Here is a 22007-nt window from a genome sequence, read left to right on the forward strand (position 1 = left end):
GGGTCAGAGGGCGTGACCCCGGAAGTGAAGTGGGGAAGATGGCGCTGGGCCGCTGCGGCTCTCTCGTGTTTCTCGCCGGCGGCTCCCGGATCTTGGGCCTCAACCTGGGGGAGAGCGGGTGAGAGAGCGCGGCCGGACCGCCCCTGTGTCCCCCCGCGATTCCCCCCTCCCCCCCAGGTGTCTCTCTTCCCCCCCCCCACCAGGTGTCTCCCTCCTCTCTCCCCTCCCCCTTTTCACTTTCTCTGTTGGAGGTTTTATTAATGAATGTTTGTTGTGTTTTTTCCACAGGGAGCCTTTTGTTTATGATTGCTCCACGCAAACAGAAAGGTAAAGGCAAAGCCGAGTACAGAGACTGCCCTGTGCACAGGAGGAAGCCAAACATCCCAGAACCTCCCCCCCCCAGACATGGGTTATTCCAGATTCTCCATCGCTCAGCGGTTGTGCTCTGGCCTCTGGTTCTCCTTTTGTACTTCAGCAATTGCAGTTTCCGCGTCTACAGGATGTAAAATCCCCAGTTGACCAGTGCCTGAAAGTGTTTGTCATTGAGCAGAGAGTTTGAAATGAGTGCAGTCCCTCACTGAGACAGTGTCTGGGAAGAGATGTCAGCTGGAATCGTTTTCATTAGCTCTGGGGAGCCAGTGCCCAGAGCAGACAGTGGCAGTGCTGGGACACCAGCTCCGCATGCAATTTAATTGTCTGCTTTTGAAGAGATTCTCACTGTTGTAATGTAGGAAACACAGGAGTCAGTTTGGACACAGCAAGATCCCACAAAGAGCAATGTGATAACGACCAGATATTGTAGCTGTGGGCTGGGGTGGTAAGGTTGGGGGGGTCATGGGAATGCGTGAGGGTGTCAGTTGCTCTGTTGATTATTTCTGTTATTCCCTGTCTGTTGCACTGTAGACTGAGGAGAGTCTTTGTGTTTCAGGCAGAATGGGTCATCTGGTGACGAGGAAAGCAATGGGGTTGTGGCCTTTGCCTTCTCCCCTTCTGGGACCTACGTTGCTGTGACTGTGGACAACAAGCAGCTGTTGCTGTTTCGTACCAGACCCTGGGAGTGTGTCAGCGTCCGGTAAGTCACTACTCACCCCAATAGAGGGACATCCTCCTCTATCTCTCACTCACTTTTGTATACACACTCACGCTCTTGTGCTCTCAGTTTTTCTTCCTCATTCTCTCCCGTTCTGTCACTACAGCTCTGCGCTTCGTCGATCCACCTCACTGGCTATCACAGGAACAGAGGACCAGATCCTGCTGGCTGATAAATCTGGGGATGTCTACAGCTTCTCCATCAGCGAGCCACACAGCCCAGGGCAACTCCAACTTGGGCACCTCTCCATGCTGCTGGCTGTGGTAAGATGGGGGAGTGTGTGTGGAGGTGGGGATGTAAGGAGGGGGCGGGGGCATAAGGAGTATGGTTGATTCAGTAGTATAGGGCCTGTAATAGACACACTAGCTCTACAGTATTGTCATGCCGGGATTTTAAATCCTACAAAATGTTAGAAAGAAACAACCAAAGCCTCCAGATCAATCTCTGACTGCTGATCTCTACCCCTCCACCTTTGAGCCCAGGCCCTGTTACATCCACTAAGATAAAAGCAAAATACTGCGGATGCTGGAAATCTGAAGCAAAAACAAAAATAGCTGGAAAAATTCAGCAGGTCTGACAGTATCTGCGGAGAGGAACACCAGTGCCACACTCTTCCTGCTGGAGACTCCGGGAAGGAGTGTACATGGGAGATTTCACTCAGTGAAGTTATGAACTGAAAAGCCAGCTCAAAGAGAGCAGGGTACACAGACTGTGTCAGGGTGGAGGGGAGGGAAATGGGTACTGTGCCCACGAGCTGCTGTGAGTAACTGTCCTGCTTCCCTCAACAGGCAGTCAGTCCAGACAGTCGACATGTTATTACAGCCGACCGTGATGAGAAGATTCGAGTCAGTTTACTGGAGCAGCCGCACATCATCGAGGCATTCTGCCTGGGACATCGCGAGTATGTTCACAGTCAGCCTTTAAACGTGTGATGAAATCAGCACAGAGGATCTGAAGCTGCTGGGCTAGGAACTCTGAGCAGGTTCCTCAGGGTTTCCCAGGGCTGGGATCTCTGAGCAGGTTCCTCAGGGTTTCCCAGGGCTGGGATCTCTGAGCAGGTTCCTCAGGGTTTCCCAGGGCTGGGATCTCTGAGCAGGCTCTTCCGCCAACAGATTTCCCTGAGCCCAAGTGCATCATCCCTGTCGATCCAGTAGCTATTATAACCTCACTGTGTCTGCACATCAACTTTCCACTTGGAGCCACGCGGGGGGTCCGCGCTGGGAGGCGGGGGTGGGGGTCCGCGCTGGGAGGCGGGGGGCGGGGGTCCGCGTTGGGAGGCGGGGTGTGGGGGTCCGCGCTGGGAGGCGGGGGGGTGGGGGTCCAGGCGGGGGGTGGGGATCCGGGCGGGGAGTGGGGGTCCGGGCTGGGAGGTGGGGGGTCCTACTCCATGTGATGTGCTAAACACCTTATCAGAATGGAGAGGGTTGGTGTAATTGTTGTGGGCCATGGATCTGGATAGACAGTGAGGAGATGTTGGGATGGTGACACATAAAATAAAGTATGCAAAATAAAGAATGGAAGGGTTTTATTCAAACTGTCACCCAGGGCTCCAGTTTTGAATGTAGCTGACAGTCAGGTCCTACTGGAGTTTGGGACGCTGAAAATAGGCTCCAGTACCCGGATCAAAGAATGAAGCAAAGTGTTTCTCTCTCCACAGGTTTGTTAGTGAGCTTTCCATTCCTCCAAATCATCCACAGCTGCTGGTATCTGGCTCTGGGGTAGGTAATGTAGTAATATCACTTCTCTCTGGAACATGTAATATCATCTCTTTGGACTGAACAGGAGTGTTGGCCAGGATTGTGTGCTCAAGTCTCTGGAGTGGGACCTGAACCCAGAACCTTGTGACTCAGACAAGAGTGCCTTAACTCACTGAGGCAAGGATAACACCTCAAATTTTATTGTAAATGTAGTTATAAAAGCATAAGACGTAGGAGCAGAAATTAGGCCATTCGGCCCATTGAGTCTGCTCGGCCATTCAATCATGGCTGATAAGTTTCTCAACCCCATTCTCCCGCCTTCTCCCCGTAACCTTTGATCCCCTTACCAATAAAAAACCTATCTATCTCGGTCTTAAATACACTCAATGACCTGGCCTCCACAGCCTTCTGTGGCAATGAATTCCATAGATTCACCACTCTCTGGCTAAAGAAGTTTCTCCTCATCCTTGTTCTAAAAGGTCTTCCTTTTACTCTGAGGCTGTGCCCTCGGGTCCTAGTCTCTCCTACTAATGGAAACATCTTCCCCAAGTCCACTCTATCCAGGCCTTTCAGTATTCTGTAAGTTTCAATCAGATCCCCCCTCATCCTTCTAAACTCCATCGAGTATAGACCCAGAGTCCTCAAACGTTCCTCATATGTTAAGCCTTTCATTCCTGGGATCATTCTCGTGAACCTCCTCTGGACCCTCTCCAGGGCCAGCACATCCTTCCTGAGATACGGGGCCCAAAATTTCTCTCAATATTCTAAATGTGGTCTGACCAGAGCATTATAAAGCCTCAGCAGCACATCCCTGCTTTTATATTCTAGTCCTCTCGAAATAAATGCCAACATTGCATTTGCCTTCCTAACTACCGACTCAACCTGCAAGTTAACCTTAAGAGAATCCTGGACTAGGACTCCCAAGTCCCTTTGCACTCCAGATTTCTGAATTCTCTCCCCATTTAGAAAATAGTCTATGCCTCTAGTCTTCCTACCAAAGTGCATGACCTTACACTTCCCCACGTTGTATTCCATCTGCCACTTCTTTGCCCATTCTCCTAACCTGTCCAAATCCTTCTGCAGCCTCCCCGCCTCCTCAATACTACCTGTCCCTCCAACTATCTTTGTATCATCTGCAAACTTAGCCAGGATGCCCTCAGTTCCTTCATCTAGATCATTAATGTATAAAGTGAAAAGTTGTGGTCCCAACACTGACCCCTGCGGAACTCCACTAGTCACCGGCCGCCATCCTGAGAAGGACCCCCTTATCCCCACTCTCTGCCTCCTGCCAGACAGCCAATTTTCTATCCATGCTAGTAACTTGCCTCTAACATCATGGGCTCTTATCTTACTGAGCAGCCTCCTGTGCAGCACCTTGTCAAAGGCCTTCTGGAAGTCCAAGTGGATAACATCCATTGGCTCTCCTTTGTCTAACCTACTCGTTACCTCCTCAAAGAATTCTAACAGATTTGTCAGGCATGACCTCCCCTTGATGAAACCATGCTGACTTTGCCAGATTTTACCATGCAATTCCAAGTATTCTGAAATCTCATCCTTAATAATGGACTCTAAAATCTTACCAACGACCGAGGTCAGGCTAATCGGCCTGTAATTTCCTGTCTTTTGCCTCACTCCCGTCTTAAACAGGGGGGTTACATTAGTGATTTTCCAGTCCTCTGGGACCTCCCTGACTCCAGTGATTCCTGAAAGATCACCAGTAACGCCTCCACTATCTCTTCAGCTATCTCCTTCAGAACTCTGGGGTGTAATCCATCTGGTCCAGGTGATTTATCCACCTTCAGACCTATCAGTTTTCCTAGCACCTCCTTGGTAATGGCCACCATACTCACCTCTGCCCCCCGACTCTCTTGAACTTTGGGGATGTCACTCGTGTCTTCCACCGTGAAGACTGACGCAAAGTACCTATTCAGTTCCTCCGCCATTTCTTTGTTCCCCACTACTACTTCTCCAGCGTCATTTTCCAGCGGCCCAATGTCCACTTTTGCCTCTCTCTTACCCTTTATATATCTAAAAAAACTTGCAATCTTCTTTTATATTACTGGCTAGTTTACCCTCATATTTAATCTTCTCCCTCCTTATTTCTTTTTTTAGTTGTCCTCTGTTGGTCTTTATAGGCTTCCCAATCCCATGGTTTCCCACTGCTCTTTGCCGCATTGTATGCTTTCTCTTTAGTTTTTATGCTGTCCCTGACTTCCCTTGTCAGCCATGGTTTCCTTGTCCTCCCTTTCGTATGCTTCTTCCTAGGGATGAATTTTTGCTGTGTCTCCCAAATTACTCCCAGAAACTCCTGCCATTGCTGTTCCACTGTCTTTCCTGCTAGGCTCATCTTCCAGTCAATTCTGACCAGCTCCTCCCTCATGCCTTTTGTATGGATGGAGAGGTGAGGGAATATTTAAGCTTGCCATTATGCAGTATCCCTGAGATCTGTTTTGAAATCGGTTTGGTTCCCCATTCCTTTAAATGCTGAAGAATTGGACACAAGGAAAATTATATTGAAGGTAACTGATTGCAAGTTAGGGGGGTGGGGCTGGCGCAGTAGCATTTGGAATAAAGAAAAGTGAACGCAAGTGCACTTATAAAAGATGACAGCGTAAGAATGAAGCAAAGTGTGAGCTTGGTACAGGTGGATAAGATCGTAGAGGGGGTGGGGACCTTGGTTTATACACTGCGACAGTGAATACCAAAGGAAGCAAGATGAATTTGTACAGACCATTGCTTAGACTGCAGCTGGAATAGTGTGTGCTGTTCTAGACACCCCATTGTCAGGAGGATATTGGAGCCATAGGACTGGGATAGTGAAGGTTCACTGGAATGGACCAAACATAAGGTTACAATAATGGAGAAAGGCCTGAAAAATTAGAGGTTTATTTTCATTTGACCAGGAGAAATCGAAGAGGTTTTCAAAATTAGATAAATTCCATCTTGAGAAGTTCAATAGGGAGAGGTTGTTTCAGTAACTAAGGACACATTGAGGATTGTCACTAGTTAGTTAATCAGTAACTAGGGACACATTGAGGATTGTCACTAGCTAGTTAATCAGTAACTAGGGACACATTGAGGATTGTCACTAGCTAGTTAATCAGTAACTAGGGACACATTGAGGATTGTCACTAGCTAGTTAATCAGTAACTAGGGACACAGATTGAGGATTATTAAAGTGGTGGAATTTTTAGAAAATCATAATACAATCAGACAAAATCAACATGATTTTGTGAAAGGGAAATTATGTTTGACAAATTTGTCAGATTTGTTTTATTTTATTATATTTATTATAAATTATAAAGGCGCAGAAAAGATTCACAAGAATGGTTCCAGGGATAAGGAACTTCAGCTGCCTAAAATGGAAAAACTGGGGAGTTTCTACTTAAAGAAGAGAAGGTTGAGAGGAGATCTGATAGACATATCCAAAATCAAGAAGGGTCTGGTCAGAGTAGATAGGGAGAAACTGTTCCCATTGGTGCAACGATCAAGAACCAAAGGCTGCCAATTTAAGGTGTTTGGTAAAAGAAGCAATGGTGACATGAGGGAAAAAATGTCTTAGTGCGGTGAGTGGTTAGAATCTAGAAGGCCCTGACTGTGAGTGTGGTGGAGGCATATTCAATCATTGCTTTCAAAAAGAAATTGGATCATTACCTGAAGAGGAAAAGATTACAGGGCTACCGGAATCGGGCGAGGTGGTGGCACTAGGTAACTCGTTCTTGCAGAGAGGCAGCACAGCCTCGATGGGCCAAATGGCCTCCTGTTCTGGAACCATTCTATGATTATTGCTGGAAGAATGTAGGTGGGAGTTTGATTAAATGTTTTCACATGGTGGGGAAGATATTGGAACAGGGCCTGTGCTCTGAGGGTCACTGAAGCAGAGACACTAACTCCATTTAAAGGGGGAGTGGTGTGTGGGAGAACACTAGAAAGCCCCTGTTAGCACTTCGACCTGTTCTGTATATCCTGAGATTTTGTAACCTTTGGATGTTATGTTAAACTCCTTCTGACTTCTGACCCGCAGGACGGGACTGTCAGGTTGTGGGAATATGAAAATGGAACGCAGCTGCACTGCCTTGAACTGAGTGAGCTACAGCCTTCTGGGTGTCAGAAGGTAAGTACTGTCTGCAGGCTGCACCTCCCCCTTCCCCCCCTGTCCATCTGTCTGTGGCTTGAGGGGTTTGGCCCTGTGCCAGCTCTGCCTCACTACCCCCTCTCTCAGCTCCCCCACTGTTGCTAAATTATCAGACTGCTTATCCCACATCCGGTACTGAAAGAGCAGAAATTCCCTCCAGTTAAATATTGGGAAGACTGAAGCCATTGTTTTCAATCCCACCTCCACACTCCATCCCCAAGCTCCTGACTCCATCCCTCTCCCTGCTAATGGTCTCACATTATAGCAGCCTGTTCAAAACCTTGGGCTCACATTCAGCCCCTGTTATGACACAGCAGTTGGTAAAGGCTGAGTTATTTAAATCCCAGAGGGAAACTTGAACAACTGTCATAACCGATATTTTCAATTGGTATGTGTGAGATGCAGCTCTGAATTCAGTAATAAAGCCACCAAGCCTCAAGAGGTTTTTATATAAAACTAAATTAAACATTTATTAATTTAACAGCAAATTAAACACATTCACATGCCTACAAATTACTGCCATTATAACTTTTAAACAAAACCCCCAAATTAATCACTCCCAGGTAAATCTTCACCAAGGCAACAATAACCCGTAGACTTTAAACAGACACCAGGCAAAGTACATTTTACCGTACAAATTCAAAATGAGGTTCCTTTGCAGCCCCAGTCCTAGGCTTCCAGGCTGGTTGGATCTTGAATGCCTCTGACTCACACATACAAATTCCCCATGGTTTATATCTAGCTTTCCCTTTGAATATAAATTTTCCATTGTATTTCTAGGTTTTTAAATTTTACCTCTCCCAACAATAATCCTTTCATTCCACCAATTTTATTAGTAATATAAACACGTTGCTCGGTGTCTCCCAGCTAGGTGCAAGATTTTACCCATTCTTTCGAATGGTTTATTCAACAAATGGAAATTGACTTTACCTTTTAACTTAAATTTATCCAATTAATTTCTCAAACTGCTATATATATAAGCACCCAGATTATCTGTCTTTAATCCAATTAAGCCGCACACACAGACCTACTACAATTCCAATCTAAAAATAATTTCCAATAACATTATACACATTAATATCTCCATGACACCTCCCTATCGAAAAATGAACCGTCATAATTTTAAAAGACAGCTTCAATTTTTAATAACCCATCTCACACTATCTCCTATACTTATTACACTATTACATTACCAGGTGCATGCATTAACATAACATGTATATACAAGTCCTTGGTATCAACAGAAATCATTTCAGTTCAGTGCCCAGTTTTTAAAAAAATTACCATTACCATTAAGTTTCAAACTCCTTTAACACATCTGCGAACAGATTTTCTCTACCTGCAACATATATAATCCGTAGATTAAATACTTGCAATAATAGACTCCGCCTGAAAAGTCTTGCACTTTTGTCTCAATTTGTTCAAAAATTTCGAAGGATTATGGAAAATTGTTTCTGAGAATTGTTTGCAACATAAATCTCCAAATGCTGCAGTGCTAACACCAAACCCAAGGTCTCCTTTTCAATCGTTGAATATTTTCTCTGTTCAGCTTCCGTGGGAAAAAAAGATAAGGCTGAGAGGGGACCTGATAGAGGTATATGAAGTTGAGGGGCATAGATGGGAAGAAACCTTTCCCCTTAGCGGAGGTGTCAATAACCAGGGGGCATCGATTTAAGGTAAGGGGCAGGAGGTTTAGAGGGGATTTGAGGAAAGGTTTTTTCACTCAGAGGGTGGTTGGAATCTGGAACACACTGCCTGAGGGGGTGGTAGAGGCAGGAACCCTCACAACATTTAAGAAGTATTTAGATGAGCACTTGAAACACCATAGCATACAGGGCTACAGGCCAAGTGCTGGAAAATGGGATTAAGTAGATAGGTGTTTGATGGCTGGCACGGACACGATGGGCTGAAGGGCCTGTTTCTGTGCTGTATAACTCTGACTCTATGACACTCTCGGTTTTTCAATTCCAATGTCATCATGTTGTAACAGCACAGCCCCAATAACTATATTGCTTGCGTCAATGGCCAACTTTAATTGCTTGGCATAATTGGGTACTGCCAATACTGGTGGCGTAGTTAATACAGTTTTCAAACCATGGAATGAATTCTGACACTCCAGCGTCCATTGAAACTTGTTCTTTTTTTAATGGTTCAGTCAGTGGAGCAACCACTTGGCTAAAATTTGGTATAAATTTCCAGTAAAACCCACTCATACCCAGAAATCTCAAAAGTTCTCATTTTGTTGTAGGCACTGGGAAATCCACGATAGCCTTGACTTTCACATCTCTCAGAGCCACCTTACCATGTCCAATGGTATGGCCTAGATATGTAACTTGTGCTTTTGCAAATTCACTTTTATCCAAGTTCACCACCAAATTAACTTCTTGTAATCAAGAAAATAATTCTTCCGGATGCTATAAATGCTCCTCCCACTTAGGACTGAAAACTATCAGCTCATCAATATAAACGGCACAATTGCAGAGACCTGCGATTACTTTGTCAGTCTTTGAAATGTTGCAAGTGCATTCTTCACACCAAATGGCATGTCTTTAAACTGATATAGTCCATTTGGCTTTACAAAAGCCGATATCTCCTTTACTCTCTCCGATAATGGTACCTGCCAATATCCTTTTAGCAAGTAAATCTTTGATAACTTTCGATTTCTCAATGCAATCTTCCAACTGTGGTATGGGATATGAATCTGCTTTTGTCACTGCATTCACTTGTCGATAGTCCACACAGCCTGTATGTTCCATCCGGTTTCGGTACCAGTACAATAGGCAAACTCCAGTTACTGCAACTAGACTCATATCATTTTGAAGCATGAAATCAATTTCTTTTTTGTACTTGTGATAACTTTGCCGGATTTAATCTATAAGGATGTTGCCTTGTTGAAGATGAAACCTGTACAGACACATCATGTATGGCTAAATCTGTCTTTCCCAATTTATTCCCACAAATAGGTTTGTGTGACTGCAATAGCTTTTCCAAATCACTTTGACACTTGTTCGGAAGGTAACTCAAAATTTCATTTAAATTTTCAAGCACCCCCTCATTCTCTAATTTGATAAAGAAAAATCAATTTTGGGGTCCTGCACCTCTACCACTTTCTCATAATCCACCATCACTAATACTTTTTGTTCCTCTTCCTTGTCAAAGTACTTTTAAGCATATTTATGTGGCACACCCTCCTTTCTTCTATCTGGAATATTTATTAAATAATTTACTTCACTCAATTTCTTTTCAACTCTGTAAGGTCCACTAAACTTTGCATTTAATGAATCACCTAGTACTGGTAACAAAATTAGTACTTTCCAGAAATAAAACTGTGAGCTTTTGCTTTCTTATCTGCCTTCACTTTCATCACTTGCTGTGATATCTTTAAATGTTCCCTAGCCAACTCACATGCTCTGTTCAATCTTTCCATGAAATTTGATATGTAATCCAGGAGAATAGTTTCTGAATGTTGACCCGCCAATTTCTCATGAATCAAGTTCAGTGGTCCCCTTACCTCATGACCATAAACTAGTTCAAAAGGATTAAAACCAGTCGATGTACTAGGAGTGTCTCTAATAGCAAATAACAAGAATGGAATTCCCGTTTCCCAATCCTGTGGATAATCCTGACAGTACGCTCTTATCATAGTTTTTAAAGTTTGATGCCATCTTTCCAAAGCTTTGTGACTCTGGATGATAAGCTAAAAGCAAAATACAGCGGATGCTGGAAACCTGAAACAAAAACAAAAATAGCTGGAAAAACTCAGCAGGTCTGACAGCATCTGCGGAGAGGAATACAGTTAACGTTTCGAGTCCGTATGACTCTTCAAATTCAATACTCTTTAAATTTAGCTTCCACAATGGAATAGGTTCTGCATCTCCATGAACCCCACTTATTATCGCCTGCTCCTGCAATACTCCCGCTGAACAACAAATATCACTATCCCACAACATGACCGTTCTGACGAAGAGTCATACGGACTCGAAACGTTAACTGTGTTCCTCTCCGCAGATGCTGTCAGACCGGGATAATAAGCTAAAAGCAAAAAACTGCGGATGCTGGAAATCCAAAACAAAAACAAAAATAATGGATGATAAGCTGTTGACTTAAACTGTTTTATCCCCAAATTGTTCATTACTTCCTTAAACAGCTGTGACATGAAATTTGACCCCTGATCTGATTGTATTTCCTTAGGTAAGCCATATTTTGTTTAAAAAAAAATAGTTGACTCTTCCACAACCTTCTTGGTTGTAATATTTCTTAAAGGTATCACTTCAGGGAACCCAATGTAGACGTCCATTATTATCAGTAAATACTGATTTCCACTTTTAGTCTAAGTCTACACAATCAATCATGACCCTGGTATAAGGTTCTTCAAATGCTGGTTTTGGGATTAAAGTGCCAGATTAATCATTGCTTGTGGTTTTCCTGTTATTTGACGTGTGACATGTTAACAGAATTTAACTACATCCCTATGCAATCCTGGCCCAAAAAAAACCTCTATCTTTTCCTGTGTTTTCCTAATTCCTAAATGTCCCCCCATTGGAATTTCATGAGCAATCCTCAGGATCTCATTTCTATACCCTAATGAGATAACAATCTGATGCACCTCCCTCCAGCTTTCATTTGCTGAGTCATGATCTGGCCCCCATTTTCTCATTAAACTATCTCCCTTAAGGTATTAACGTACTGGAATTTTTTTTGCCTCTGTTTCTGAGTATGCTGCCTGACATAACTGTTTTAATTGCAAATAATTTTTCTGTAACTCCACTAACCTCTTTGAGTTAAACACTTCAGCTGAATTGTCCTGTAGTCTTTCCTCCTGAACAACGTTATCAAACACAAAATTTACAAAATTATGAGGGGTATAGACAGAGTAAATGCGAGTAGGCTCTTTCCACTTAGATTAGGAGAAATAAACACAAGAGGACATGGCTTTAGGGTGAAAGGGGAAAGCTTTAGGGAGAACTTCTTCACTCAGAGTGGTGAGAGTGTGGAACGAGCTACCATCTGACGTGGTAAATGCGGGCTCACTCTTAAGTTTTAAGAATAAATTAGATAGATACATGGATGGGAGAGGTCTGGAGGGTTATGGACTAGGTGCAGGTCCCATCAGTGGGACTAGCGGAATAATATTTCGGCACAGACTAGAAGGGCCGAATGGCCTGTTTTCTGTGCTGTAGTGTTCTATGGTTCTATAGTGCCAGCTAATTGGATTTCAACACCACCTACTTGCCTCTGAACTGCCTGCCCTTTTGTTTTTCTTGTTTCAATCTGAGCCTGAGATCTTGTTATTACATAATCTAGAAACAATCCAGGGTGTTCCTTCTGTAACACTTCTGTTGCAAGCATTTCTACAGGCTGCTAAACTACCCATAGGCATCACCCACATTTGCGATCTAGCTATATAATTACCCAGAATAGATTGAACCCCTGCAATGGGCAATTTTTCCACCACTCCAACTATAACTTCATCAGTCTTCTATTTGCTCTTTAAATTTAGCTTCCACAATAGAATAGATTTAGCATCTCCATGAACCCCACTTATTATTACCTGCTCCTGCAATACTCCCACTGAACAACAAATATCACTATCCCACAACATTAAAGATTGACTAGACCCTGTGAGTCTTAAAATTTTAAGATCTTTACCTACTCCACCCTGTACACATGGGAAGACTTTCCCTTCATATACAAAGCCTTTAAACATTTCTGCAACCTGCTCCTCAGAATTCTCTTGACTAAACTGTGAACACATTCCCGCTTCTTTACCTTTCACTGATTCTCCCTGTTTTACCTGAACACAAACCGCTGGTATTTCTTGTGCCTGAACCTCAGAACCCACAGAGCTTTTCTGTACCCCAATAATTCCAACAGATTTTCCCTGTAAATTCCAACACACTGACTTTGTTTCTCCCACTTTATCACAATGAAAATACTTCAATTTTCAAATGTTACCCCTGCCCTCAGCAGCTTCCTTTTTATTCTGAGAAAAACTTCCTGGGAACTTCCAGCTAATCCTCCTCTTCCCTGACTACCTACCTTCCTCTCACCTTCCCATTTTCTATCCTTTTCCAATTTAAAAGGGTGATGAAAAAAGGTTTAGCTCTATGAACTAACTCATAATCATCAGCTATCTCTGCTGCTTGTCTTACCATTTGAACTCTCTGTTCCTCCACATGAGTTCTCACTATTGAAGGAATTGAATCTTTAAATTCTCCCAAAAGAGTTATCTCCCTAAGAGCTGCATATGTTGTCTCTATTTTTAACGTCTGTATCCACCAGTCAAAATTACTTTATTTTACTCTCTCAAATTTGATATAAGTTTGCCCAGGCTGTTTTCTCATATTCCTAAATTTCTGCCTGTTTGCTTCAGGAACCAATTCATATGCACTCAGGATAGCCTTTTTCACCACATCATAATTCACCGATACCTCTTCAGACAGCGAAGCATAAGCCTCATGTGCTTTACCCACCACCTTAGACTATAACAACAATGTCCAGTTTTCCTGTGGCCATTTCATCTGTTTAGCGAGCTTCTCAAATGAAATAAATAATACTTCAATATCTTTTTTCTCAAACTTTGGAAGAGCTTGTGCAAATGTAAACATCTCCCCCCTGGGTTTTAGGTTAAAAGGTTTTATCATCAGAACTGTCCTCAGAATCTGAATTTTTAAAAAATTTCTAGCCTTTTAAGCAGGTATTCCTTCTTTTTCCCTTTCCTTTCTTTCTTTCTCTTTCTCTCGCCTGGAACTCCAGTTCCAGCTTCCTTCCTTTCTCCTGACTTTCTGCTTGCTCCCTTTGAAATGACCTTTCTCTTTCCTTTGCTTCTAATTTAAATTTTTTCAGTTCCTTTGCTTGTTCAAGTTCAAGTGTCTTCATTTGTAACTGAAGTCTCACTACCTCCAGCTGTGACTCACTAGTGTAAGGTTTCACTTACAACTGTTAATGCTGTGCTATACTTTTAACTATATCTGATTTCCTAGTCTCCTCATGTAACCCCAATTGTAATTTATCTGCCAACCCTGTTAACTTACTCTTGTTTATTTTTTGTAACCCAATCAGAGTTATCTTTTCTACTCCCAGACAAGTCTTAGCAATTGCCAAAGCCTCTTGCAGTCTCACCACTTATAAAAACCTCACCAACTCCTGAACTCAAAGTGCTTCTTGTACTTGCACCCTTAACACTCACCAATTCCAAACCAATCAAGGAATTACAAATATCCCGGACGAGCCCCCAGTTGTTGTGACACAGCAGTTGGTAAAGGCTGAGTTGTTTACAATACCAGAGGGAAACATGAACAACTGTCATAACCGATATTTTCAATTGGTATGTGTGAGATGCAGCTCTGAATTCAGTAATAAAACCGCCAAGCCTCAAGAGGTTTTTATATAAAACTAAATTAAACATTTATTAATTTAACAGCAAATTAAACACATTCATATGTCTACAAATTACTCGGGTAAGTTGTCTGACCTTGTTGTAACTTGCCACTGATGTTGCTGGATGTTGTAACCCTAGCACTAACCTATGTCTCTCTATTGCAGGCCCGATGTGCTGTCGTGAGGCTAGTCCATTGCAGAGGGGCAAATTTCTTTGCTGTTTTGTGTGATACGTAAGTGTGGCTACAGAATGACTCCCCCTGAATCCTCTGTCCATAGTCGATCCACACCCGATTCTAGGATTCACCTCTTTGAATGGGGCTGATGTTCCCAAGGCTGGGACTGCTCCAGTTGGTCATTGTGCTGAGATTTGTTGAATTTGAGCAGTTCTTCCAGGGCTGAATCTGACACTAAGATAAAAGCAAAATACTGCGGCTGCTCGAAATGTGAAACAAAAACAGAAAATGCTGGAAAAACTCAGCAGGTCTGACAGCGTCTGTGAAGAGAGAAAAAACGAGTCCTTATGACTCTTCAGAGCTAAAGAGAAGTAAAAATGTGATGAAATTTATACTGTTTAAGTGGGGTGGAGCAGGTGAAACTGGATAGAAGGTCAGGGATAGGTGGAGGCAAAAGAGAGATTGACAAAGATGTCATGAACAATAGGACAAAGGGGGTGTTAATGGTGGTGGTAAAGGGGTGTTAATGGTGGTGGTAAAGGGGGTGTTAATGGTGGTGGTAAAGGCTAAAGGAGGCGCTGATGGTGGCATTAAGGTCAGAAAGCAGAATGTGGTAATAGCAGGACCAGGGTAAGCACTCTGGGAAGAACAACATGAACAAGTGACCGATGGCCCCTGTGGGGGTCGGGTGAGGGGAGGGGACGGTGGGAAAAAAGATTGAAAATAGGAAAAAAGGTGGGGATAAAACAATGAATAAAAATAAAAATATGGATAAAAATTAGAAAATGAAAAAATAAAAATTAAGAAATGAGAATAAATATTGGAAAAGGGGGATAAAGAAGGGGTGGGGCTGGAGGAGAGAGTTCATGATCTAAAGTTGTTGAATTCAATATTCAGTCCGGAAGGCTGTAAAGTGCCTAGTCGGAAGATGAGGTGCTGTTTCTCCAGTTTGCGTTGAGCTTCACTGGAACAATGCAGCAGGCCAACGACAGACATGTGGGCAAGAGAGCAGGGTGGAGTGTTAAAATGGCAAGCGACAGGGAGGTCTGGGTCATGCTTGCAGACAGACTGAAGGTGTTCCGCAAAGCGGTCACCCAGTCTGCGTTTGGTCTCTCCAATGTAGAGGAAGCCGCATTGGGAGCAGTGATATCTCACGGTGTTTAAGTTGACTCCATAAGGCACAGAACTTGCCATCTCACTTAGGACACAGGACAACTGGTGTGGGGAGTGGAAATTTTAGTATAATATAATGCCATCAGAGTCAAATTTACTCTGTATCTAACCCCGTGCTGTACCTGTCCTGAGAGTGTTTGATGGGGACAGTCTCGAGGGAGCTTTACTCTGTATCTAACCCCATGCAGTACCTGTCCTGGGAGTGTTTGATGGGGACAGTGTAGAGGGAGCTTTACTCTATATCTAACCCCGTGCTGTACCTGTCCTGGGAGTGTTTGATGGGGACAGTGTAGAGGGAGGTTTACTCTGTATCTAACCCCGTGCTGTACCTGCCCCGGGAGTGTTTGATGGGGACGGTGTAGAGGGAGCTTTACTCTGTATCTAACCCCGTGCTGTACCTGTCCTGGGAGTGTTTGATGGGGACAGTGTAGAGGGAGCTTTACTCTGTATCTAACCCCGTGCTGTACCTGTCCTGGGAGTGTTTGATGGGGACAGTGTAGAGGGAGCTTTACTCTGTATCTAACCCCGTGCTGTACCTGCCCTGGGAGTGTTTGATGGGGACAGTGTAGAGGGAGCTTTACTCTGTTTCTAACCCCGTGCTGTACCTGCCCTGGGAGTGTTTGATGGGGACAGTGTAGAGGGAGCTTTACTCTGTTTTTAACCCCGTGCTGTACCTGCCCTGGGAGTGTTTGATGGGGACAGTGTAGAGGGAGCTTTACTCTGTATATAACCCCGTGCTGTACCTGCCCTGGGAGTGTTTGATGGGGACAGTGTCGAGGGAGGTTTACTCTGTATCTAACCCCGTGCTGTACCTGTCCCGGGAGTGTTTGATGGGGACAGTGTAGAGGGAGCTTTACTCTGTGCTATGTGATATTATCCTGTCTGTGTTTCCTGTACTGAAGCCCTGGTTGCTCAGTTTCTCCTCAGTGTATGTCCTTGAGCTGGATGTGGAATCTTTGAGACTGGTTCACCGGCAGACAATCACAGTGAAACAGCGCGCCTGCGATATGTCGTTCGATGACTCTGGGGGGCTCTGGGTCCTGGATGGTGAGGTGGCTGTTCTGTACCAACTGCAGGAGGGGTTGTGGCAGGTGAGTGGTTGAGGGGGATGAGGCTGCTGCTCATTCATATTCGACAGTGGAGGGTGGGGTGGGGGGCAGGATCGTAGGTCAGTGACCTCTTGAAGCTTACTAAATTCTGACAGGGTAGATGTGGATAGGATGTTTTCATTGGCTGATGAGTCTAGAACCAGGGGACACAGTCTCAGAATAAGGGACAGGCCATTTAAGACTGAGATCAAGAGGAATTTCTTCACTTAAAGGGAGGTGAATCTTTGGAATTCTCTATCCCGGAGGACTGTGGAAGCTCAATCATTGAGCAGGTTCAAGACAGAAATCGACTAATGACATCAAGGGATATGGGGATAGTGGAGAAAAATGGCTTAAGAGGTGAAGATGGTACACTCTCCAATCCTGCAACAACCCACAGAGATTCAGGCTTCCTTTTTACCAGTTTTATTCAAGCAGATGCAAGGGAGCCGCAATCATTCCTAAGAAGACCCAGCAGCTCCCTGATTGATTACATTTCACTACTTTTGTACTTTTACTTATCATCGTACATTTGAGTACATTTGAATACATCCAATCGGAACCGACACACCGGTCCCATGCTAACTCTATCCTATTGAGTACATAAACAGGTGATTTTGCTAAACAATTATTCTAAAGGCTGTATACATAATTATATTATCCAATCAAAATTAAAACACGTACGCAAAGACCTTGGTTCTCACAACTCAAGAATGCGTGAGTTTCATCAAAGCCCCCTGTTTGCCCCTTGCTTGTCTTCCCATATCTAAGCTAAAACGATCTGCCCCTTCCCTATGTGAGAGGGGAGTACACCTTAATCTAATTTATATCATACTTTTTGTCTCCAGTCTGACTCTCAAGGCTGTGCAATGTTCATCTGGTAATCTTCTACTTTTAATATATTTAGCTGCCATGAGATTAAGGGTTTTTCAATAAATTCTTACTGTATTCTCTTTTAGCATTTTTAATTTCCCCCTAACAGAGGTAAATGGTCAACCATGATCTGTTTGAATGACAGAGTGGCTTGATGGGCTGAATGGCCCCCTCCTTCTATTTCTTACATTCCTGTGTGACAGGATGGGGTCTGAGACCAGTGATGGGGCAGTGTGAGGGGATAAGTGAAATTGGGAAGGTAGAGATTCTCCCCATATACGGAATAAAGTAGCTGCTCAGATTGTGACCTCAGGCAATGAATATCAAAATGTTCAAGAATTTACAGAACTGAAGGCTCTCATACCTCAGTAAATTCACACTCTTCTGGGACAGTCCCTGAGGCTCAAGAATTCGGGGAACCCTTAACTCAACCGTTGCTGTGGCAGCCAATCTCACACCAACATTTTGTAAACCGTGTGAATACTAACATCCACTCATCTCTTCAATAGGAAATTCCAGATCATCCAGATCAGTTGAGGATCAAAGAGGTCATTCGTGCCAACTGGCCAGTATTCCAGGGTAGGTAAATCTACCCCAGGGAGGGTTGGGGCCAGTGGGACCTGTACCCCAGGGAGGGTTGGGGCCAGCGGGACCCGTACCCCAGGGAGGGTTGGGGCCAGTGGGACCTGTACCCCAGGGAGGGTTGGGGCCAGCGGGACCCGTACCCCAGGGAGGGTTGGGGCCAGCGGGACCCGTACCCCAGGGAGGGTTGGGGCCAGCGGGACCCGTACCCCAGGGAGGGTTGGGGCCAGCGGGACCCATATCCCAGGGAGGGTTGGCGCGAGCGGGACCCGTACCCCAGGGAGGGTTGGCGCGAGCAGGACCCGTACCCCAGGGAGGGTTGGCGCCAGTGGGACCCGTACCCCAGGGAGGGTTGGTGCCAGTGGGACCCATACCCCAGGGAGGGTTAGCACCAGCGGGACGGGACCCGTATCCCAGGGAGGGTTGGCGCCAGCGGGACCCGTACCCCAGGGAGGGTTGGCGCCAGCGGGACCCGTATCCCAGGGAGGGTTGGCGCCAGCGGGACCCGTATCCCAGGGAGGGTTGGCGCCAGCGGGACCCGTACCCCAGGGAGGGTTGGCGCCAGTGGGACCCGTACCCCAGGGAGGGTTGGCGCCAGTGGGACCCGTACCCCAGGGAGAGTTGGCGCCAGTGGGACCGTACCCCAGGGAGGGTTGGCGCCAGTGGGACCCGTACCCCAGGGAGGGTTGGCGCCAGTGGGACCCGTACCCCAGGGAGGGTTGGCGCCAGTGGGACCCGTACCCCAGGGAGGGTTGGTGCCAGTGGGACCCATACCCCAGGGAGGGTTGGTGCCAGTGGGACCCATACCCCAGGGAGGGTTGGCACCAGCGGGACGGGACCCGTATCCCAGGGAGGGTTGGCAACAGCGGGACCCGTACCCCAGGGAGGGTTGGCGCCAGCGGGACCCGTATCCCAGGGAGGGTTGGCGCCAGCGGGACCCGTATCCCAGGGAGGGTTGGCGCCAGTGGGACCCGTACCCCAGGGAGGGTTGGCGCCAGTGGGACCCGTACCCCAGGGAGGGTTGGCGCCAGTGGGACCCGTACCCCAGGGAGGGTTGGCGCCAGTGGGACCCGTACCCCAGGGAGGGTTGGCGCCAGTGGGACCCGTACCCCAGGGAGGGTTGGCGCCAGTGGGACCCGTACCCCAGGGAGGGTTGGCGCCAGTGGGACCCGTACCCCAGGGAGGGTTGGCGCCAGTGGGACCCGTACCCCAGGGAGAGTTGGCGCCAGCGGGACCCGTAGTCCAGGACCAAAAATGGCTCTTATCAAAATCACAAATGACAACTTGTGTGACTGTGACAAAGGTAAACTTTTCCTTCCCCACCCCCAAATCTTTCTCGACCTGTTTGCAGCCTTGAACACAGTTTGACCACACCATCCTCCCCCAGCTCCTCTCCACTGTTGTCCAGCTGGGTGGGGTTGCTCGCACCTGTTCCATTCTTATCTATCTAATCGTGGCCAGACACTCTGCTGCAATAGCTTCTCTTCCTGCTCCCGCCCCATTACCTCTGGTATCCCTTAACATAGGAACAGGAGGGGGTCATTCAGCCTGTCGAGCCTGTTCTGCCATTCAGTTGGATCCATGGCTGATCATCTACCTCAATAACACTTGCCCACGCCATCCCCGTACCCCTTGAGGATCTCCCCTTAGCCCCTCCTATTTCTCATCTACATGGTGCTCCTCAATGACATCACCTGAAGACCGTGTTAGTTTTCACATGTACACTGAGGACACCCAGCTCGACCTCACCACCACCTCTCTCGACTCCTCCACTCTTCCTAAATTATCAGACTGCTTATCCGACATCCAGTACTGGATGAGCCAGAATTTCCTTTCCCTCTACTGGTTCCACCCCTTGACCTGGTAACAGTTTGAGACTGTTTGCAATCTTGTGACCTCCTATTTGTGCTGTCACTAAAACCACCTCGTCTCTGCTCATTGGCTGCTAAAACCCTCATTCCTGCCTTTGTTACCTCTGGACTTGACCATTCCAACATGTTCCTGGCTGATCTCCCTCCATAAACTTGACGTCATCTAAATCTCAGAAACCCGTGTCCTAACTCTCACCTCTCACCCCTGTGCTCACTGACCCACATTGGCTCCTGATTAAACAAGGCCTCAATTTTAAAATTCTCATGCTTGTTTTCAAATCCCCCACCCTCCCCCCACCCTTCCTATCTCTAATCTCCAGCCCCACAATTCCCCAATATCTCTGCACTTCTTCAATTCCAGCCTCTTGAGCATCCCCAATTTTAATCGTGCCATCATCGGTGACAGTGCCTTCAGTTGCCTGGCCCCATAAATACAAGTTGTAATTCTATATATAAACTACTCTGAGCCACTCGATTAGATTCCCAGTCTGTAGCTCACTCCTGGGTATCTGTTGCTCTAGATATAAACCCCATAATCCCCTCGATCAGAGTCCCACCTTTAACTGTTGTTCTTTATTGTCCCCCTGGCAGGCTCAGCCGCTGAAATTAGCTACAGTAATTTGTACAAAATGAGCATCGATAACATGGCCGAGTATCAGCTGAAGAAACAACAGAGAATTCACCAGAGACAGAGCAAAAGGAAATTGGAGACACTGGAAGTGAGAGCAGGCAGCAAAAGGCCGAGGATGGGAGAAGCTGCTGTGTGATGCTGTGGCGATGCAGTGCACTCCGACTCCGAACTCTGGCTGTGGGCTTCTTTCTGGTGACTGCAGGCCTTTCCTGAAATGTCGCGTGAACCCACAGAACTGCTGGCTGGGGAGCTGCATGTGTGTCTGCAACATGACTGGGCAGCTGGCTGTTAGTGGAAGGTGGGCATGAGGGGGCTGCAGCCCGTTGTGGGTGGGGGGGTAAATCCGAGCTGGCTGTTAATGGAAGGAAGGTGGGCATGAGGGGGCTGCAGCTCGTTGTGGGTGGGGGGGGTAAATCGGAGCTGAAGAAGGGGAAGGATGAACAATGTTGAAAATTGATTGATGGAATGAACAGATGTTGATCAGACCACTTCCCATTCTGCAGCGTCTTGCCCAGTGAGAGGGTTTATCTCACAATTCAGAAACAGGAAGAGGCCATTCAGCCCCTGAATCCTGCTCCACCAGTCAGAGCGATCATAGCTGACCTGGGTCTGAAGCATATAACCTACCTACATTGCTTCATTATCCATTAATTCCCCTGGCTGGCAATAATCTATTGATCTGAGATGTGAAGTTATTAAGATGATCACTCGCTCAGCTAAATCAGGGCAGCTCCACACCAGTGGGCTGGGTTTAGCCGTGTATTGTGCTGCTCTTGATTTTGTTCAATCTTTTGCTGCCTGGGGGGGTGGGGGCGGGGGGAGGTGGGGAGGTGGGGAGGTGGGGAGGTGGGGGGTGGGGGCGGGGGGGGCGGTGGGTGCTGGGGGGGTGGGGGTGGGTGCAGTGGGGGTGGGTGCAGGGGGGCGTGACAGGAATCTGCTGCCTGGTTGGGGGTGGGAGAGGGTGGGACAGGAATTTGCTGATGATTGGAATCTGTTTAAATACATCACTTGCAGTCAACCTCACACATTCCAATAAAGCAACAACGCTCAGCCTGGTACAGAACACTTAACACTGTCTAAAATAAATACTAATGTGGTGTCTCAGCATTCTCATGCAGAAAGATTTCTTATAACATGAGCACCAACTATTGAGAGCGAAAACTTCAGCTTCATTTGCAAATGAACCAATTTGATAAAGTAAACTTCACAATTGGAAAAAATGGAACTTTGGAAATGGTTACAATAAAACAGGAATTGAAAGTAATTGGGGAAAAACTACAATTATTTTTGTTGTTAATTGGGGTACATTTG

The 22007-nt window shown here is 46.0% G+C and overlaps 1 protein-coding gene across 1 annotated transcript; it reads left to right on the forward strand.

Annotated features, from left to right (window-relative positions):
- Positions 1-7: 7 nt before the first annotated feature.
- On the forward strand, positions 8-20951 carry wdr4 (WD repeat domain 4). The gene is made up of 11 exons (XM_078560441.1): positions 8-118; positions 289-327; positions 929-1072; positions 1197-1353; positions 1879-1991; positions 2748-2808; positions 6812-6901; positions 14468-14535; positions 16568-16742; positions 18122-18191; positions 20657-20951. Exons 1-11 carry the CDS (start codon positions 39-41, stop codon positions 20830-20832), a joined length of 1173 nt encoding a protein of 390 aa, XP_078416567.1. The 5' UTR covers positions 8-38; the 3' UTR covers positions 20833-20951.
- The last annotated feature ends 1056 nt before the right edge of the window (positions 20952-22007 follow it).

Source organism: Cetorhinus maximus, chromosome 16 (assembly GCF_964194155.1).
Source record: "Cetorhinus maximus chromosome 16, sCetMax3.hap1.1, whole genome shotgun sequence".
Lineage (NCBI taxonomy): Eukaryota > Metazoa > Chordata > Chondrichthyes > Lamniformes > Cetorhinidae > Cetorhinus > Cetorhinus maximus.

Bases quoted from the DNA above. Each gene is read 5' to 3' on its own strand.
- wdr4 (XM_078560441.1), top strand. From the start codon at position 39: ATGGCGCTGGGCCGCTGCGGCTCTCTCGTGTTTCTCGCCGGCGGCTCC. The intron at 2,809-6,811 runs GTAGGTAATGTA...TCTGACCCGCAG, and splicing joins TGCTGGTATCTGGCTCTGGG to GACGGGACTGTCAGGTTGTG. The intron at 16,743-18,121 runs GTGAGTGGTTGA...TCTCTTCAATAG, and splicing joins TGCAGGAGGGGTTGTGGCAG to GAAATTCCAGATCATCCAGA.